This window comes from Alosa pseudoharengus, unplaced genomic scaffold (assembly GCF_046254945.1).
Source record: "Alosa pseudoharengus isolate Yale_2024_CS ecotype anadromous, Long Island Sound unplaced genomic scaffold, YU_APseudo_1.1 YU_APseudo_1.1_scf_3, whole genome shotgun sequence".
In the NCBI taxonomy this organism is placed as follows: domain Eukaryota; kingdom Metazoa; phylum Chordata; class Actinopteri; order Clupeiformes; family Clupeidae; genus Alosa; species Alosa pseudoharengus.
This window is the reverse complement of record NW_027468718.1, coordinates 43824122-43843077: the sequence shown is the minus strand read 5'-3', so window position 1 is coordinate 43843077 and position 18956 is coordinate 43824122. Positions and strand designations below refer to the sequence as shown.

General features: G+C 44.8%; 1 protein-coding gene across 1 annotated transcript in view; it reads left to right on the top strand.

The window, feature by feature from the left end:
• arhgap15 (Rho GTPase activating protein 15) overlaps positions 1 to 18956 on the top strand; it is a 45361-nt gene that overhangs the window by 25033 nt on the left and 1372 nt on the right. The window contains exons 8-13 of the mRNA XM_076264405.1: positions 130 to 259; positions 1749 to 1880; positions 3520 to 3618; positions 4057 to 4134; positions 6427 to 6561; positions 13533 to 13638. Of these exons, the coding sequence (XP_076120520.1) occupies positions 130 to 259; positions 1749 to 1880; positions 3520 to 3618; positions 4057 to 4134; positions 6427 to 6561; positions 13533 to 13638 (680 nt within the window). The remainder of the gene's footprint in view (positions 1 to 129; positions 260 to 1748; positions 1881 to 3519; positions 3619 to 4056; positions 4135 to 6426; positions 6562 to 13532; positions 13639 to 18956) is intronic.

Genomic DNA, 18956 nt, shown 5'->3' with positions numbered 1-18956 from the left:
AGGACACAGGACATATTTTTAATGAGATTCGAGTCTTTTGCCGTAGTGTCTCCTATGTTCTAAAATCTAAGAGTTCTGTCGTGTTCTAAAGTTCTAACCAGTGCTTCTCTGGTGTCATCCATTCTGAAGTGCAGCGGTGCGGGAAGGCCAATGGGCAGGCCGGGCATGCAAAGGTCCAACAGCACCGAGTATCTCTCCAGGCGAACTTCAGAGGCCCCCGCAGTCAAAGAACCCAAACCAGAGCACCGGCGATCCCTCAGTGAGTACTACTAAACACCCAAGCCACAGGTCCACACTCAGCAGAGGGCTGTTATCCAGAGAGACTTGGAGTGCACCAGTGCAAGGAGTTTTATTGATATCTGCCTTCCCTTGAAGCTGAAGCCGTGACCCCCATCTTGTTACTGGAATACTCTAGCAGTGCAAAAAGCAAATGTTCACAGACTGCTTCTGACAAAATCGATTTTGTTACAGAAACAAGCGTTTTCAATGTAACATCATGTATCATTATGACCTGCCTCCTGCACCACTCCCACCCCACCCTCCAACAGACATTTTTGTACTTGGCCGGATTAAATGAGACATTTTTAATATCACTTTTTAAAAAATATTAAATTTCACTGTGATACTACCATTTCACTTTGATGACATAATTCGCTCACTGTTTGGGAAAACAGAGTCATTCTCTTATTTCATGTACAGTAAGTGTGTGTTGTGTTTAATATTCTTGTGTTGTGTGGGAAGAATGTTGATTTGTGGAGAAGCACTGGTAAAAAGTGACATGAACATGCTAATTAACATTATGTCAGCATATGTCACAGAGCAATTATGCAAATCCCTGTCAATGGTTCAAGTCAATCTCATCAATTTATACACAGTAAAATAAATAAATAAAAAAAATCATATATTGATGGCAATGTTGGGTGATCATATTAAAATCCTAATTAGAGATCAGGGACAAGATAAGAGCCTAACTCCAGTCTCTCTTTGTTATTTTGAACCGTTGGTCTTTTGTGATGCTACTGGCGATAATCTCGCTAATTTGTGTACATGGAGAAGACAATCTTCTCCAGTGGCTGCAGGGCACAGGTTTTCCCACAGCCCGTACGCATTTAGATGCTAGTATTCCCAGGCAGTGGCCTTCTCCCATGCGGAGGGAAATGTGGTTGTGCTCGCGTTTTGAACTGATACGGGAGAGGTTGGCTGGTAGGAGAGCAAATCAGTGGAAGAGGTTCTAATGAATAATGGGGAAATTAAATGCACCAACACAAATATATGAGACGTATCAGTAATAACGCTAACTGTTTAAAACACCAATGCTTTTCTTGCTTGTGTCAGGTTGAAGTTTTGTGCCTATCTTACGAACTTCTACCTCTTGACCTCTTAACATGGTTGGTTATGGAGTCGAATACTGATGAATGTCTAATAGTCTTGAGTCTTAGTTTACAAATATTGTCAAATTGTCATCAGGTTTAAATGATCAGGGGGAGGCACTTGATAACAACTATTTTTTGCTGATTGATAAATATTTTTGCCTTAGTTGTGAGCTGCCAAATAATTCTCTGGCAGTTATGTACACATGCTGTCTCACTCAGGGTGCTGCCAACTTTCATAACATTTTTGGTCCTCATTTTCACATTCTATTCTCCTCCCGTCTGTCTGCCTGTCTGTCTGTCTGCCTGTCTGTCTGTCTGGCTGTCTGTCTGCCTGTCTGTCTGTCTGTCTGTCTGTCTGTCTCTGTTTCTCACCAGTGTTCTCGCCCGCAAAGCTGAAGCACAGCGCCTCAGACAGTGCTGACAAGAACGGCGTGAAGAACAGACTGAAGAAGTTCATCTCACGGCGGCCCTCCATGAAGACGCTGCAGGAGAAGGGCCTCATTAAAGGTGAGCGTTTGCTGAAGCCGCGGCCATCTGGACTCGGACACTTGTTTGCACGGCAACAATCACTTGCACAATAACACACATGGCTTTTGTTTGGAGGGAAGCTGTGTTTTATTCCTTTCCCTCTGAAAGATCCTGACAGCCTCTGGCTTTGAAATGGTCATTTCAGACTTGGGGTTAGTTAAGGAATCGTTACTTGTTAAGGTAAATTCAGTATGATTTGGATACACCGCAAGTCTATACAAGTGTTTTTTTATGTGTATGCATTTTTGAAAGATAGAAAAGCACATTATGACGTATATAATAATTTCTCTCTTGACAAATTATGCCATTACAGGACAGAGGGATGCTGAAGCTCAAAGCAAAAAGTACATTTACCGGTTGAGGGCATGTACACCATTAAAAGGGTATTTTTAAGCACATTGTGGAAGCCTTAGAAGAAGGTAACGGTATTTTCAAATTCCCCCCGTTCGCATTCCCAGACGTCCCTCCTTTAATGTTGTGTCCACAGGACAAAAACCGGCAGATCAAAGGGAGAGGAGGTTATTGATGGCATAAATAAAAACACGCCGGGATTAAGTCATGGTGCAGGTGGCCCCCAGACTGCCGACTCTGGCGCGGCCGTCAGGCAAAGCCGAGCCACTTCACAGAGCGTGGCGTCGCGCACCCCCGAAAATCAGGTTTCTGCTCTGGCGGTGGCACTCCCCTCACTCGAGGAAGGATTTCTCCTCGAGCGCCTGTCTCTTTTGCCACCCCCCACCCATCCACCCCAACCCCAACGCCTCCCACATTTCCCCTGCCTATTTCCCCTCTGTAAGTTCCCTCAGCTCTCTGAAGTTGATTTAGCATGCAAAGGTGGCCTCCTTAGAGTCATCTGTGTATTTGGTGCACCCCCTACCCCCAGATCCCCCCCAACCGCTGGTATGGCAGCGAGAGCTGGCCTTCTTTGAAGTAGTCCAGGCTTTAGGGAGTGCTCCATTGGCCCCACATTAAATGAAAACCGATTGATGATGAATCCCATTGACTTGGTACCTTTTGTATCGACAAAACTCGGCCTGAGGTTTGCTGTTGGCCCTTAAATAAAGCCGGCTACTCTGAAAACACACTCTGTTCAAGGTTGGGCTTAACACCAACAGACTGGGAAAGTGAACCCATTAAGAACAATTGGATGGTGCATATAGCAAATGTAATGATATGTGGTGAAATGCATTTCAATTATGCAGCGTTTGTGCAATTACTGTGGTGTCATATGTGAAAATGGGGGCTGTTGTGACAGCTGGGAAAGCTGTGTGCCTAGGGGAGGATTCTGACCCATATTGAATATTGATCACTGAGAGAAATTACTCACCAAATGGTGATAGGATGTGAACATAGGCTCATGACCGGTCTATGACACTGTCCAGTGAGCCTCTCACATAGTGACCTACAGTATGTGACAGACCTTGTGCTTGCAACTTCCTGACCTACTTTTTCTTGTATAGGCTCACACCAAGAAGCCACATCTTGTCCTTTTTCCCCACTCTTCGTGGTGGTGGTGTTCTGACTGACAGTTGAATAACTGCCATTGAATCAACTGACATTGATACGTGTGACATAAATATAAATGCAAATGTAGAAATGTGTCTGTTCTTCTCTTCCTCAGATCGAGTATTTGGTTGCCACATACTGACCCTGTGCAGTCGTGAGGGAACCACAGTGCCGAAGTTCATCAGGCTATGCATACAGGAAGTAGAAAGACGGGGTAAATATCAAAAGGCTTTACTAGATCAACTAGGAAACAAGGCTTCAAATAAACAGACTTCTGACACACTACTCTGATATCTGAAATGGCAATGCATTATCATTGCGTAATCAGTGCAGTGTGCAACACTGTACAATTTATATAGAAAGTAGTGACTGACTCAACTTAGTTGCAAGCATGCTTACAGTCATAGTATGGAAGGGCATAGCAGACCTTTGAGACTTATAAGGCTTAGCAATCTGACTGTGTTTAGGTTTACAATCTAAATGTCAATATGTAAGTGTCATCTATAACAGCAACTTCATTTTCTGGACAATAGTTCTGTCATGTTTAGAGTGCATGCATTTCAGTGGATGGATTGACATGGCATTATAATGGGGAACGTAAAATCTACATCATGATTTTCTATGGTTATACTTTTTATATATATCTCCACAGGTCTGCAAAGTGATGGCATATACAGAGTGAGTGGTAACTTGGCCACAATCCAGAAGTTAAGATTCATGGTTGACCAAGGTAACGTTTACATTTAGCATTTCCCATGACTATAGGAGCAGTACAGAAACAGTAGTATTCTCCTACTGGACCTTTCGGAACTTCTCAGTTTGACTAACAATTATTCTGGTCGGTGAACAAAATAAGTATGGTCCATTTGCTCTCATCCACTTGCCTGTTGTGTTTGAGAACGGCATGAATCACCTACTTCCTGCTGCCTGGCAGAGGGGCTGACGGAGCTCGGCCACAGCACTTGTTGTTGGAGACATTATGATGACATGATGAGCCGTGAGAGGAACGCATCACCCTTAGGTGACCCACAGATTCCCAGAGCTGCTAATTATTCTGCATTAGATCAGGAAACTTCAAAAAAATTGATTAGGCAGTGTGTGTGTTTTGAACCCAATAGCCTTCAGGTGCCCCGACCGTGTAGACAGACACATCACAGAGACAACATATCTGTGGCGAAATGAAAAATGGCTGCAGGTTAGCCGTCGTCCGCTCAGATGAGTATAGCTCCTAATCATGCACAGCACAACAATTTAGAGGATGACATATTAGGGTGATGATATCCACATAATGGAGTGACAATGCGCTCATTTCCATGGGCTGGTGAGGCTACAGCGATGAGCAGTTGTGGTCTTTGTCATGAATAAAGACATCATGTTAGCATAAACTGGCTAGGGTCATGGATAAGCAGGTGTGGTATTTAGTTTGCTACAGGTAAGGTATAAATGTAGTTAGTCCAATTCATCTGGCCTCATCATGGAGGAAAAAATATCGGAATTAATTACTATAAACCAAGGTTTTCTTCAGCTATGAGATTAATACACGGGGCTATATGGGAATGCAATTATTTTCTTCATTCGTCTTTATTATTAAAACACAATCTGATTCTGATTTATTGGCCTATTGGGCACTGTGGTTACTTGGGTACTGTGGTGGTAGTATATGTTTTTTTTTTTTTTATTAGCATAAAACACTGTCCTGCGGTTTATTTATAATGCACTTAATACACAGGAAATTACTGTACTCAGGACAGGACATCTATGTAAGTCCTTGTCTTTCATATTTGTTTGTCTGTGATTTTCTAAATTATTTTACTGATTAGTTCCATTTTGATGTGCTCTCCATAATGATCTACAAATTTATCCCTGCGTATTTTGTAAACACTTGTGAAGGCCCAATTCACTTGACGCAAACTCCAAAGACCACAATAATTGTGTTGCTCTCAAAAGACCCCTATAATTTGAGATGGAGAATTATTTCCCTTCAGACTTTATAGAATACCTAACAACAAAATGTGGAGGAAAATCTTGTTTGTTAGCCAAATGTGTTGCCTATATGGCATGCCTTTTGAGATTTGTGATGGCACAATGATCTGTCACCCCTTTCTCAAACCTTTTTTTAACATTCATAGACTCTGTATAGCTATTAGCCACCTCCCTCACAAAACTGTTTCAATGGCAGTCAGCTAGCCTTTGTTCTACACCTTCCCTGAACATTACACAACCATTAATTTCCCTATGGGCAGAATATTCCCACGGCAAGATACTCTCATCATTACATATATAAGGTCCTCCCTAAACCCACAATATACTACCAATATGATCTCAATATCCACATGTAAAGGATCCTTTTCATTAGCATGGGTTATGTAAAGGTTTCCCAGTGAGAGTGTGCTGATCGCCCAGCCCTGGCTAAGGTCAATACACATTCCACACTCCCGCCTGCCTATCCCTGGAGGGCTCTTGAGGAGAATCTGAATTTGATGTCTTTAATGAGGCAACAGAGATGGCCTGATTAGCAATTTGCTATGAAGTGCCAAGTGTACACTCTGGAGTGGAGAGGCTAATTGAATGGATTCATGGTCTTTTGTCTTCAGGAGCAGGGCTGCGTAGAAGTGGCTAAAGCAGGTTAGGGAGAGGTCTGGTCTCGGCGAGGCAAACCCAGAAAACCACTTAGCCCAACGGTTTTGTCTAGGGAGAGGATACCTTGAAGTGGTGCATTAAAGGAAGTGAAACAAAGTCAATTATTTTGAAATGGTGGATATACTGTAGGTGGGCCTGAATTAAATTATTATTAAAGTAAATTATATTAAATTATTGTTAAGTATCTGTTCATACAAATATTCACGCACAAAGCATGGTCCAAAGAAGATAATAGCCACAACAACAAATGTCCACCACAGCTCATCTCTTTGGTTATTTTGTTGACCTATGTTCATGATATTCTAACATTAGCATAACAATCATCTTTCTCGTATTCTCTGTACAATTTGTCACATTTCCCAATTTCTCTCCTGTTTCCCAGAAGAGGAGCTGAACTTGGGTGACAGCCAGTGGGAAGATATCCATGTCATCACCGGGGCACTCAAGATGTTTTTCCGTGAATTGCCCGAGCCCTTGTTCCCTTTCCGCTTCTTTGAGCAGTTCGTCGAGTCTATAAGTGAGTATACCATGAGCTGATGCCGCTGTAGCAATGACTTGTGCTAGTGAATTATTCAGATGTTTGCTCCATGCTCATCATCAGGAGGTTCTCACACCCTATTACATGAGGTGCCGTTAAGAGCCATTAAATCTCCCAGTGTCATTCTGAGGCACTGATTGGATTCATTACCGTAAGTTTGTGGGAAAGAAAAGTGTGTCAGCCAAAAGAGGTCGCTGTTCAATAGGAAGGCTATCCCCCCACCCTCCACCCCCCCCACCACACACACACACACACACACACACTCACACACACCCCACCCCCGCAACACACTACCCCTTTAAGCCTCCCCTGCCTGGGGAGTGGGGGAATTTCTCAGATGGCACAGCCAAGCCCTGCAGTCCAGACAGAAACTGTCACCAGAACAGACTCTGCTGCTGATCCCTCTCCTCCTTCCTTTCTCCGTCTCTGTCTCCAACCTGAGCCAAGACCGATCCCTGGCCATGTCAGCTGGCTGATTGACACCATGGTGCTCTTCGCTGGCACAGGCCTCCGGTAAAGGCCAAACACTCACGCCCGCGGAGGCGGCAGAAGCGGTGCGCCCCCCGGCTCCATATCTCCATCTGTCCGTCACCCTCAAGCACTCAGGTGGCTCAGGTGGCAAACAAAGAGCCCCTCAAGAGCACCAGAGCGCCACCGTAGCCACCGCATGGAGCGCTGAGCCCTCAAGAGCACCAGAGCGCCACCGTATGGAACGCTGCAGTGTCTTCATATGGAGGATGTACAGTAGACAAAGAAGAAAGTGATGAAGGAACACAATGTGTGTACATTTCAACTCACAAAGATGCTATTATAATATATATAAAATATGATCTGTTCTTGTAAGAAAAAACCTCATTTTGCATTTCTACTGATGATATATTTGCACCCTTGCTGCCGCTGTCGCTTTCATCCCAGTGTGTGTGCACGCTGGACACAGGAAGACGTAATCCCAAGGTGCTGCTATAATTTGGCAATAAATATTTACACGCTCAAAATGTAGGCCAGAATACCCACTGGCCTGCAAGGTGCTTCCACCCAGTAAATCGGCCAAGTCTACAAGGCTGATCACTTTCAGATAACGTTTAGACAACTAATTAGTACTGCAAGGAGACCCTCTTAGCAGGAGGTATAATTAGCCCAACCTGCAACACGTTCCACTGGAATTGAGCTAAAGAAAGCTTGGGGGAGGAGAATAAATATAGACTCCTGATGGTAAACAGCAGTTAGAGAGAGAGAGAGAGAGAGAGAGTTCCGGAGAGGCCCCTATGAAAGCTCTTGGCGCCTGCGTTATTGCTCGCCTAAATTACTCTTTGTGAGCTTATTACATTCAGGTAAGAGTGAACTACTTCAGACTTCAAACGTCTTCAAACTTTTTTTGAATAAATGTTTGGGTCTCCTTTTAAGTCATTCCCAGGTGGTTGAACGGTTAGAAATCAGGTAAGAAAAAATAAAGAACATTCCGTTCAAAGGCACACAATATCAGAAGGTGCGCCAACAAGATCATATCAGTCTTCCTACTTCATGAAAGCCATCTTCATTAGTATCCCTCCCATGTGCACTCACACACACTTGGACACAACAACCTCTGTTCATCCATCACTGCCTATTTAAGATGGTGGCCTTGACTGTGCTGCGCTACACTCCAACACAGTGGGCTCGCTGCTATTAGAGTCACTCGGATCATCCTGGCTGCCCCTTCTGATTGACGGGTGGTGGTGGCATCAGCTGAGGGACCAGGGGACCGCCTGACTGGACAGGAGGGGGGTGCGATTAGGACAACAGCCCATTAGCACGTCGCTAATTGTAAGCTCTCTCCTCGGGGGAACTCAGGGAGAGAGCCTGTGAACTGGAAATATTTTGCATTCGTACAGTCACGCAAAGCGTTCCATGTCTGTCACATGTCCAAGGCCTCACTCGCACGCTCCGGCTGATCTGATGCGAACCTTATGCTATGCTAACAAGTCTCATTTACTCCCAATTACCTGCATAAACACCAATCAGAGAACTACAATTCCATAAAACACTTGGAACTCTTATTTTTCTTATTCGTAAGCTTTTATATAAGAATGCTGTATCTGTTCCAATTACCCCATCCCCCCCACCCCCACTAAACACACACCCTCAGAATGTTCCAGTACTCGTCCTCTCCTCTTGACACCCAGAATGCATGCCGAGATTTTCAGGTGGGGATAGAGAGGGAGGACAGCTCCCAGGTCTCGCTCAGCAGTGCAGTGTAGTGCAGGGCTCTTTTGGAAGGTGTAAGGGGAGCAGCTGTGTCTACTCTGGCTCTTGGCTCATCTGGACACCCATCTATTATTCATGGAGCCCTCAAATCAGACGGGGAGGCTTCAGCCACCTGTCTCCCTCTCAGACTCAGCCTGGTCCAGTTCAGCCACCTGTCTCCCTCTCAGACTCAGCCTGGTCCAGTTCAGCCACCTGTCTCCCTCTCAGACTCAGCCTGGTCCAGTTCAATCCGGCTGTCTGTCACTGACACACACAGATCCAGAACCTCTGAGTCTTCTCACACAGTGGCTGCCCACTACCACGATGACGAGCTCACCAGCATAAACGATCAGTCCATTAATGCCACTTTTTTTTTTCCTGCAGTAAAATTTAGATGTGTCATTGTCAGTGAACAGACAATAGAAAACTAGCCATTTTTTTGCCAGCAATAATATAATTTTTATTACGCTGTTGAAGTATTCAGTGATAATACTGTAAAAATTCTTAATATCTTACCCTCTCATAACTCTTTTAACTCAACTCTGTCATGGCTCCATTGGCTTACAAGCTCCCTGTCCACAGAAAGCTTTTGAAATGCAAAAAGACATCCAGTTTCTATATTTCATCAAGGAGCTTTTCATGTTTAATATATTACAGCCATGATCCTCTAAGACTTTGTTATTCATTAACCAAAAGCATACAATTGGGATACACTTAAAATCTTAATCATAACCTGCAGGACTATTTGCACTGGGCTAATATTTGCCTTGATGGGGTTTAAGTAAGCCAGCAGACTAAGCCTGGAGATCAGGTTGTGCAGTAAGCTTTATTTGAGCAAAGTAGACTCCAGTGTTTGTAATTGGATTATATTCACTGCTCTTTAGGAGCTGCAGCATGCATATTCTGCATGCACAAGGCAAGGGATCGCTGCAGCATGCATATTCTGCATGCACAAGGCAAGGGATCGCTGCCTCTGTCTGCACACACCCATGCGGTCCACTGATGGTCACATTGAAACCTTTGTTTATCTGTCAGAGTGCCCATCTTATTCTGCAAGTTTCTCTTTTGTTCAGTTGCTTTTGTTGGATAAGATTTGCCGCAGTGCTGATGGCAAGTGGCTGTTGCAATAGGACAGCAAGGAACCACACTGATTATGGACGCTATATCAAACCATCAGCAGCTGAAGTGTGGGACGCAGATAATCATTTCACTCTGTACACACAGGGGAGACAGGACCAATGTGGGTCATTCTGGGCCGTCCTAAAACAATGCCTTGGGCTGATGCACAGGCTGTGTTGTTCAAAACTCCAGCATTCAGCTTTGGCATTTCAGTAGGAGGAGATGTAGTCTGTTTCTACTCTGCATCTGAATAATTCTCCTTTGGATTTACACAGTGTTTTGCCGAAGATACTGGCAGAGCATTCAGGATGAGCGTTTAATCATAGAGGTTGCAGGTTGGCACGCATGCACTGCACGTTGAATCACTTACCATTCATTCATATCACATTTGTGATATCTGTAAATTTAACAAAGCTGTCGATTCCACAGATATATTTTTTTCCACAAACACAACCTTATAAGAGGACACACTTCTGGCCAGGAGCCTTTAGCTAATTAGAATGTATAGATTCCTGTAGAAACTCACACAAGGATGACTGCGTTTTTAAGCTTTTAGTGAGTACTGAAAAGGTTTCAGTCATTCAACACTGAGTTACTTGTATGCATTTCCACTTTCTGATGTGTTAGTTTTCCAGATGTTTGATCTCAAACCATATAGGATTCCAGTTATTGAGCAAATGGGGAATTAAGCCCCCTTGACCTTTAAGGTCACATTGCCAAGTCTGAGCAGTTGGGCAGCAGGGGCAATAAGAGACATGTTAATAAGAAAATGTTTATTTGTGTGCTTAAAATCGATTCTGTTGGGAAATGTCTGAAATGCTGTAATTCTCTCTTGTCATAACACCATAAATCACTCAAGTCCCTCTTGGTTTCAAAACATCCTGCCTAATGCAGTAACCTGGGACCACGCAGGCATGAAAAAAAAAGCCTAATTTGAGTGCAGAACGTTTCGTTTTCCTCTCAAATGACTTTCCAACCGCGGAGAGCTCATGGTTCAAATGGCAAGATTGAGATTGATTAGAGACGTTTTTCCCAATAATCACCATATTATTGTATTGTGTATGTGCATAGTTGTGACCAGAAAGAAAAAAAGTGGGTGGTGATTAACATGGATAATGATTTTCCTACACAGAATTCAATATCTGTACCCTTGTAAACTTTCAAATGGTTTCTACCTAATGACCTTTCACTGATGCTATTTTTTTCTGAGAGCCCGGCTCTCTCCTGCCCTGACTTGCTCTGCAGTAGGCTGCAGTGAATCAGCACATCTAAATGCGAGCATGGAGGCTTGTTATATATTAATGGCTCCATCCCCGCCATCTGTCAGAAATGGAGGATGAGGGGGCATCTCCAATATGTTAGCTACCAACGGCTAAGTAATTAGTGAGTGGTGTCCTTTATGCCAGCAGTAATGACCAGATTAAATATTTTAGAGGCCGACTGCCACAGATTTGTTATAGCCCCAGGAAAGTTAGGGCCCTTGCCTCTTTGCATAACCGTGGGCCGTTGGTTGGGATTCTCCGGCATTGCCAAGGTTGTACAAGATTCCGACGAGTTGGGAAAAGTTGTTGTATGTCACGAGAGGGAGACGTGTAGGTCACAGACCAGCTTGTTCTGTCATGAGCTAACAGCACCGGAACAGGAAGGAGGTTAGACGTCTCCGGTCGTATGTTTTGTTCCCGGCCTCATGTTTCTTTTTCACCGGGATAAAACGCATGTCTAATTGACCGTGATGACAAAGCAAGGAAGTGTTAACAGACCAAACCAATCAAGCAGCAGGCTTTACCTACAACAGAAGGTCAGGGCCTTGGCCCGTACTCCTGCGCAATCCCAGGACGTGTTCGCCCGTCTGTGCTCAACTGGCAGACCTGGCAGTGGAGGCAGGCATCTGCTAGCGGGCGCCCATGCCAGCTCGGTGTGTACACGCAGACATCTGCTCCCACCATACCCAGGGGGCCTCCTGCACTGGTACAGTTGACTAGGAGCTCCACTACTTTTCTACTCAGCAATGTTGTCCTCATTCCATACTAATAGAGGGAAGGCAGGCAGAAATGACTATTGTCAGAGAGGGCCCTGCAATAGCACTCCAATATTACTTAGCACTTCAGTGACCGAAACATGCAGCACATTCTATCCTGCTGTAAGTGTCAGTGGTTTTCTGTTTGAAGTAAGGAATCTGTACAGTGATGTGAGCTGGGTCAATTCCTTGCTGCCTGTTTCATTTCTTTGATTGACTGAAACTATTCAGTGTCATTGATCTGACAGGCAGCCAAGAGAAGAGTCTGGGAGTAATGGCTGTGGAGTTTTTTTCTCTCTCTAGTGAAAACCTCTGTCAATCAGCTGTGGTTATACACAGATATGAGAACACTAGCATCTGTTTAGGCTTAATTGTTTTGGGTGGAGTAATTCAGGCTTGACCTTTGTGCTGTGGTGATTAGCTGAAGGTAATCAAAGGTGCTGTTACTGAAATGATCAAAAGCTGACCAAATGATGATGTTCAAACCTGATTAGAGGCACCTGAATGAAGAGATCCTAACTCTAATATTTCTGAGCGTCTTGAAATAAAATGTCTGTTGTATTTCAGAACATTAGTAGGCTACTAGTATTAGTATTAGTATAATATTATAATAGTATATTAGTATAATATTATAATTATTTAACATCTCTCCTGATTTGAAATGTGGTCATAAAATAGGGCACCTTACAGCCCTGTACAGCCTGCAGCTACTGGTGATAAATGCCCTAACTAACTTTGATTAATGTGAAGTTTTAGCTGCTTGGTACATCTTGAACAAAATATTTGAATTTCCTTCATCTGTTGGACAAATATTTGGTTTTAGTTTATTGTGCTTTTCCTCACTGTTGTGAATATAACTGAAACATACAGATCTGTGGCACTCTGTGATGAATGAGACACATTTCCCAGGGTCAGAGGTCACTTGGGTCCATTAGCAGAGGGGAAAAAATGGACAAGATGGTTTCTCTGGGGGTCCCGTGCCTCAAAAGGAGAGGGTGGGGGGGTGTCTGTGCTGTAAAGGGGGGTATCATGGCCCAGTACTGGGGCAAGGAGAGCTTACAAGCCTGGGGTCAACGATCAGGGGCTCCAGTTACAACCTAACAGCCTCTAATGGGATCCCACTATTAGGCATCATTATGTCACGGCCGGAGCTCTCGATGTGAGCGACAGGACCGAGAGTCACCGCAGATCCAAACATCGGTCGGTCAGACACAAATGGAGTTGGATCCGGAGGGCCGGGCGCGAAGCTTGTGCACAGGAAGCACTTTGAATGAACTCGCTTTTGTGCTGTGCACTGGTCATAGTATACTGTATCAGCACCCACCACCCCTTTACTGAGCGCACATGCTCAGACACGCATGCAGAACCCACACACTGTTTTGGTTTTGTTTGATAAAAAAAGTGTTATTACCATTATTGTACCCTCATTGTGCTCGGCATGGCATTTTTTCTGCTGTCAAACAAGAACTTGCGCATGTGGATGCAATAAGGGAGTTAGACAAATAATACAATATGGTGCCTGCAGTGCATTTGTGTCTGTCATTGTAGTGGAGCGGAATACTGAACATGCACTCACCTCTTTCCCACGCAGAAATAAAGGATTCCAAACAGAAGGTCCAGGTTGTGAGGAAACTGGTCCATCAGCTCCCCAAGCCCAACCACAACACCATGAAGCTCTTATTCAGACATCTGCAAAAGTAAGACACCAATGTCTCTTACCAGTGTCACCTCCTGTTGGCATTAGGAGAGAAAGTGCCTTGATGTTTTTTCCAATGTTTATCAATGAAGTTTTAATTTCAAAAGGCAGCAATTGAGACTTGCCCCAGGTTTTTAACGAGTAACCATTACAGCAGCTGTGCAAAGCTCTCAAATGTTCATGGAGGACCACCAGCGAGTGTATGAAGTTCATGTCATGTCTGGCCTGTGGGTGGGCAGGAGTGCTGAGCATTTTAAAGGGCTTTCTGAGTTCCAATTCATGAAACCCCCCAGTCATTCAGGTGGGTGTCCATGTCTGATGCCTCCAAAGAGTTGGCCATGGCCAAGGTTGAATGCAATGTACTATACTATACTTAGCTTTATGTTTAGATATCTGTGAAGTTATACCATTTTCAGTAAGCAGGGTTGTAAAGACACCTACTGTACAAGGAATGTGTCTTATACGACAGACAGACAGCAAATAACTTTTAACAAATCACAAATTGACAAGTGAATTACTACAATTTCGAGAGTGTCTGTTACACACACACAGATGGCAAGTGGAATTCCAGCTAATCACGAGAATGTCCTCCTAGAATGTGTCTCTCTGTGGTCCACAGCGCACACACAGTGCAGGGCTGAGCAGAGAGGCGATGAGAGGAGAGGCTGTTAGGACACGAGACCAAGATGGCCATGCTGGCAGAGCCCACGGGGCCATATGGCTAAGTCCATCTCCCAGGAGGGATGTTCCATCCCTGTTTTAGCCTTACGTGCATTTACCGCCCTACCAGGGGGGGCAAGAGACTCATCTCAGATTGATGAGCAACCCCCCTCCTCTCCCCTCCCCTGATGGAACATGCCCTTTGGCTCTCGAGCTGAAGTCTGTTTGGTTGCATATGCCAGGTCCCACCCATCTTCACCAGGGTTTGGGATGCAACCCAAGCCAGGCTAACAATGATGATGTGCTGATATATTTTCATAGAGAAATCACTGTCCTGCATACTGATGTAAATGTTGTGTTCTGTCATCAACCAACTGACAAGCACACATACTGTACCCAAGGACGCGTGCACACTTACACACACACACTTACACACACACACACACACAAACAATACTGACGAAAAAATCTATTCAAGCCCTCAACATCTTACAGACATTTTTTGTCATGCGCCAAACCTCACTCAGTCTTCAAAACTATTTCAGTCGAAATGACACAAGTATAGTAGGCGTGCCTAACACCAGTCACGTTCTCAGATTTAATGAGTGAAACAGATAAACTTTTGAGGACATGCTCTTTTCCCAGACCCTTTTCAACGGCTCGTGGGGACAACGTAAATCCAGGCAGTGCCACCAAGTCTGTCCTTGCGGAACACTCACTTTCGGCTGGAGGAATAATAAGGGCGCATGGCCCAGGTTTGGAGGGCCAGGCTCCAGGGCTGCGGGAGCCACTCCCAGACCCACTTGATGTGGTCCCATTTACATTGGGCTTTATGCTGCTCTCACTCTCGCTCAACGTCTTAGCGTGTCGCCTTGTTTTCTTCAGTTCGACTTAACTCTCTCGCCCATTCGCTTCTTCCTTTTCTCTCTTCCCCTCCCTGCCCTTTCCTTCTTTCTTTCTCTATTTCTTTCTCTCTCTCTCTCTCTCTCTCTGAAAGTAAGTACATGTAGGGTCCTTGGGATGAGACCAACTTCTCAGACCAAATGGTGAGAGAAAGGAGTTTCATTGTTCACGACGGGAGGAGAATTCCTGTGCATATTGTTTCTCGCTGCACTTAGTCCATTTTTGCCAAAAAAACAACCTGAAATGAGCTTCAGCGTCTCACTTTTTCAGGTGGTTTTCTGGTCTCAGGAAGAAGAAAAAAATCATTCCTCTCAGGCTCTGCTGAGCAGGATGTTCAAATCAAGAATAGGCGATTGTTTGTCACTTTGCCTGTGTGTGTCCCTCTGTGTGTGTGTGTGTGTGTCCCTCTGTGTGTGTGTGTGTGTGTCCCTCTGTGTGTGTGTGTGTGTGTCCCTCTGTGTGTGTGTGTGTGTGTGTGTGTGTTTGTGTGTTCATTCCTCTCTCGAACTGTGGCATTCATACCAAAGAGGGGAAGTGTTTTTTAGTGTCCCGTTTTCCTTGGGGGTTATATTTTCTTTCTGGTTTTGGCTGCACTGGGAGTGGCGTAGGAGTCTGGGACGTTTCGAGCTCTTTGTTGTGGGCTTGCGCTGTACCCGTGCTCTCTCTCTCTCTCTCTCTCTCTCTCTCTCTCTCTCTCTCTCTCTCTCTCTCTCTCTCTCGACTTTTTTTTCTTTCGTGTCATTTCTTCCCCACCCCGCGTCCACCCGAGCCTGGATTCAATAACCAGTTGTGTACTCGCATTGTGATGATGTGGTCAAGGAAACCAGATTTTCTCAAGCGTACCTTCGCTTACCCATTCTATTTATGCCTCTTCTTGTGGGTGTTTTTGTCACTGATGCTCATATTTCCCATTTACCACAAGGGCTTTAAAGGAGCTGCGAGGTCTGTTTTTCTGCCGTTAATTCAAGGTTCGCTCACCGCACACTGGAAAATAAACCTTTCGCAGCAAACCTCTGTGGCAGAGCAAGCTGATCATTGGGTGAAGGTGGTGGGAGTGTGGTGGGGAGGGGTGGCCGGGTGGGGGCAAGGGAGCAGTCATCGAAAATGTTCTCCTGTCTCCATGCCTGCTATCCTCCCTGTTCTTTCCATGTTATTTATAGTCGATTTTAATCACGCACCTTAGCTGTGTGGTGGATCTGTTCGGAGTTATGGCCTTGTGCACAGGCCGGTGTGGAAAATGAACCAGAGTTCAGACTGGCAAATGTCTGCTGCTTCACAAACCAAACAGCATTGGCAAGAAGGTGTGTACTTGCAGATATTAAGAGATGTCTCTTTTTTTTAAATGAAGTAGCTCGGTGTGCAAGCATGTGAGTTCACATTCACATGGTCGTTGTTGTCAGTGATATCTTCCTTCACTTGGCGAAGTCCGTTCCTCATTGGCTCACAGTTTGACAGCAGGAGTCATCTCTGCACAGTTCCACTTCCTGTGTTAGGGCAAACTTTGGGGAAGTGGGGGTGGTGGGGGCTTTGCACAAACACCCGCTGCGGTTGGTTTATCAGCAGACACTATGGCCTCAGTTCAGCTGGGGCCAGCCGCTATTTACACGAGGAGCATTGGCGCAGTTCAGACCTCACAGCGATGCCTCCAACCCTCCCTCCCTGTCCCTTCCTCCTCCTCCTCCTCCTCCTCCTCTCCCCCCTTTCTTCTCCTACCTCAATTTATTATTCGTCCCATGATCCTCAAGGAGCCGGCGAGCCTGACCCAATTAGCGGAGGCCTGCCAGGCGGGGGAGGACAGCGGCATCGTGCGCCATCCACCACTTCCTGTCATCCCCCCGCGTGGAAATGAGATGCTAATTAATGACCACTGGCATCTTGAGCCCGCACATGTCAGCTTACGTCGGGGCTATCAATGATTTGTCAGATGCATCCGAGCGTGGCACACGGTCACTGCCGGTTAAGCCGGCCACTGGCGAAGCTGTGCTCACCCTCGCACACGCGCATACACAAACACACACATAAACCACTTTGAGCAAGTGCAGTGGGGCTGCACGTAAATTAATAATAGTCTAATGTGCGGACTACCTATCCACCAATGGCTTGCGCTTCACAGAGAGCACCAACATTCCTCTGCGTCCCTGCGGTTCACTTACCACTGTACCATTGTGCACACACAAAAGGTGTAAACATACTGACTACAGTTTAGATCACTGGCACATTGGAAGGAAGGAACAGGTAGGTTTTTTTTAGGGGCGCCATCTGTCTTGGATCTGAATGGTCATTGAGTTTTCATGGCTTTGTTAGAATACAGATGTTTAAGGTCCACACAGCATCAATGCACTTGATCTGCCTCTGTGGTACATGTTTTATACAGAATATATCTTTCTCTAATGCTCTTTCTTTCGATCATTTATCATTTTTAATGGCTATACTTTCAAACAAAAGGGGAAAGATAATTATTTCCTGTTTAAACCTCTCCAGGATGGCCAAAATTATGTATACAAAGTGCACTGTAAATATAGGACTATTAGGTTGCACGATTAGTCTCATTATCCTGATAATCACTGATGTTGTGGACAATTTCTGCTGTGTCCAGTGCAAAAGGAAGTGGCAATATTTTTTGTTGAAGTGAAGTTGCAATTTAGATGTGCCGGCCAAATGCCTTGTTTATGGCAACTTATGTCAATTTGGAAATTGAATCACCTTATGCTAGATCATTAGAGGACCATTAGCCGTGACAGCCAAGATCCTTACATCGGAGTGTTCTAATTAACTTAAAATGTGGATGGCAGGACGAGTGGCCTGCAGTGATGTACAGGGGATACGATGGCACAGGGGTTAATTACACACGTTAATGGAGAATTATGGTGAGCACTTGTTGGAGGGAACAGCCTTTTAAAAATCGCACTGCTTTGATTACCACGGAGCCTCAAACGGCAAGTCCCTACGCGGCTCATCTCTCGACGGTGCACACGTTCATATGCCAACCATCAAAACCAGTCTTGTGCAGTTCAGGTTCACGATCAAAGAGAGAGTTTTTTTTCTTGTCTTTTTTTCAAATGCATTTAAGTTCTCTTCTAAGTCACGTTCTTTCTTCTGCCTCTCAGAGCAGTGCTAGCTCAGTGCCGAGGAGGGCACATGTGAGCGGTAACTTCCTCAAGCGGTCTTTAATGTGCCCTAACGAGTGTTTGATAGGCCTGATTAATGGACGCTGATGAACAAACTTCCTGTAATAGCCGTCCCCACCTGTAACTGTGCACCATGCCTGGAATTCATTACCTTATAATCAGTCCTATTTAGGCATCTGTTTCCCACACATCTATTTTCCAGGAAGAGTGACATATTTGTACTTCACAGCTGTAGAGAGAAACGGAGGGAGGTATGTATTTACAGAAGAGATTAAGGTTGCACAATAAAACCCTTACTTAAAAAAAAAAAAATTCTTCAAACAAGGCCTTCTCGATATTTACATGTCGCCTGATGAAATGTTTATCTGTTTTAAATTTGCACAGTATTTCAGCATCAGTATGTCATGAACTCTGGATTGTTGCGTATGCATGCTTTGACATCCAGTTAGTTTGCAGAGAAGTGTGTCCACTCTGTCTAGTTTCCAAGGCAACAACAATGTGCTGAAATGAAAATGAATGTAAAACACTCACACACAAACACACACACACACACACACACACACACACACACACACACATCCACACACATCCTTTCACCCCCTAATTATTTTTTGAAGACACTCCTCAC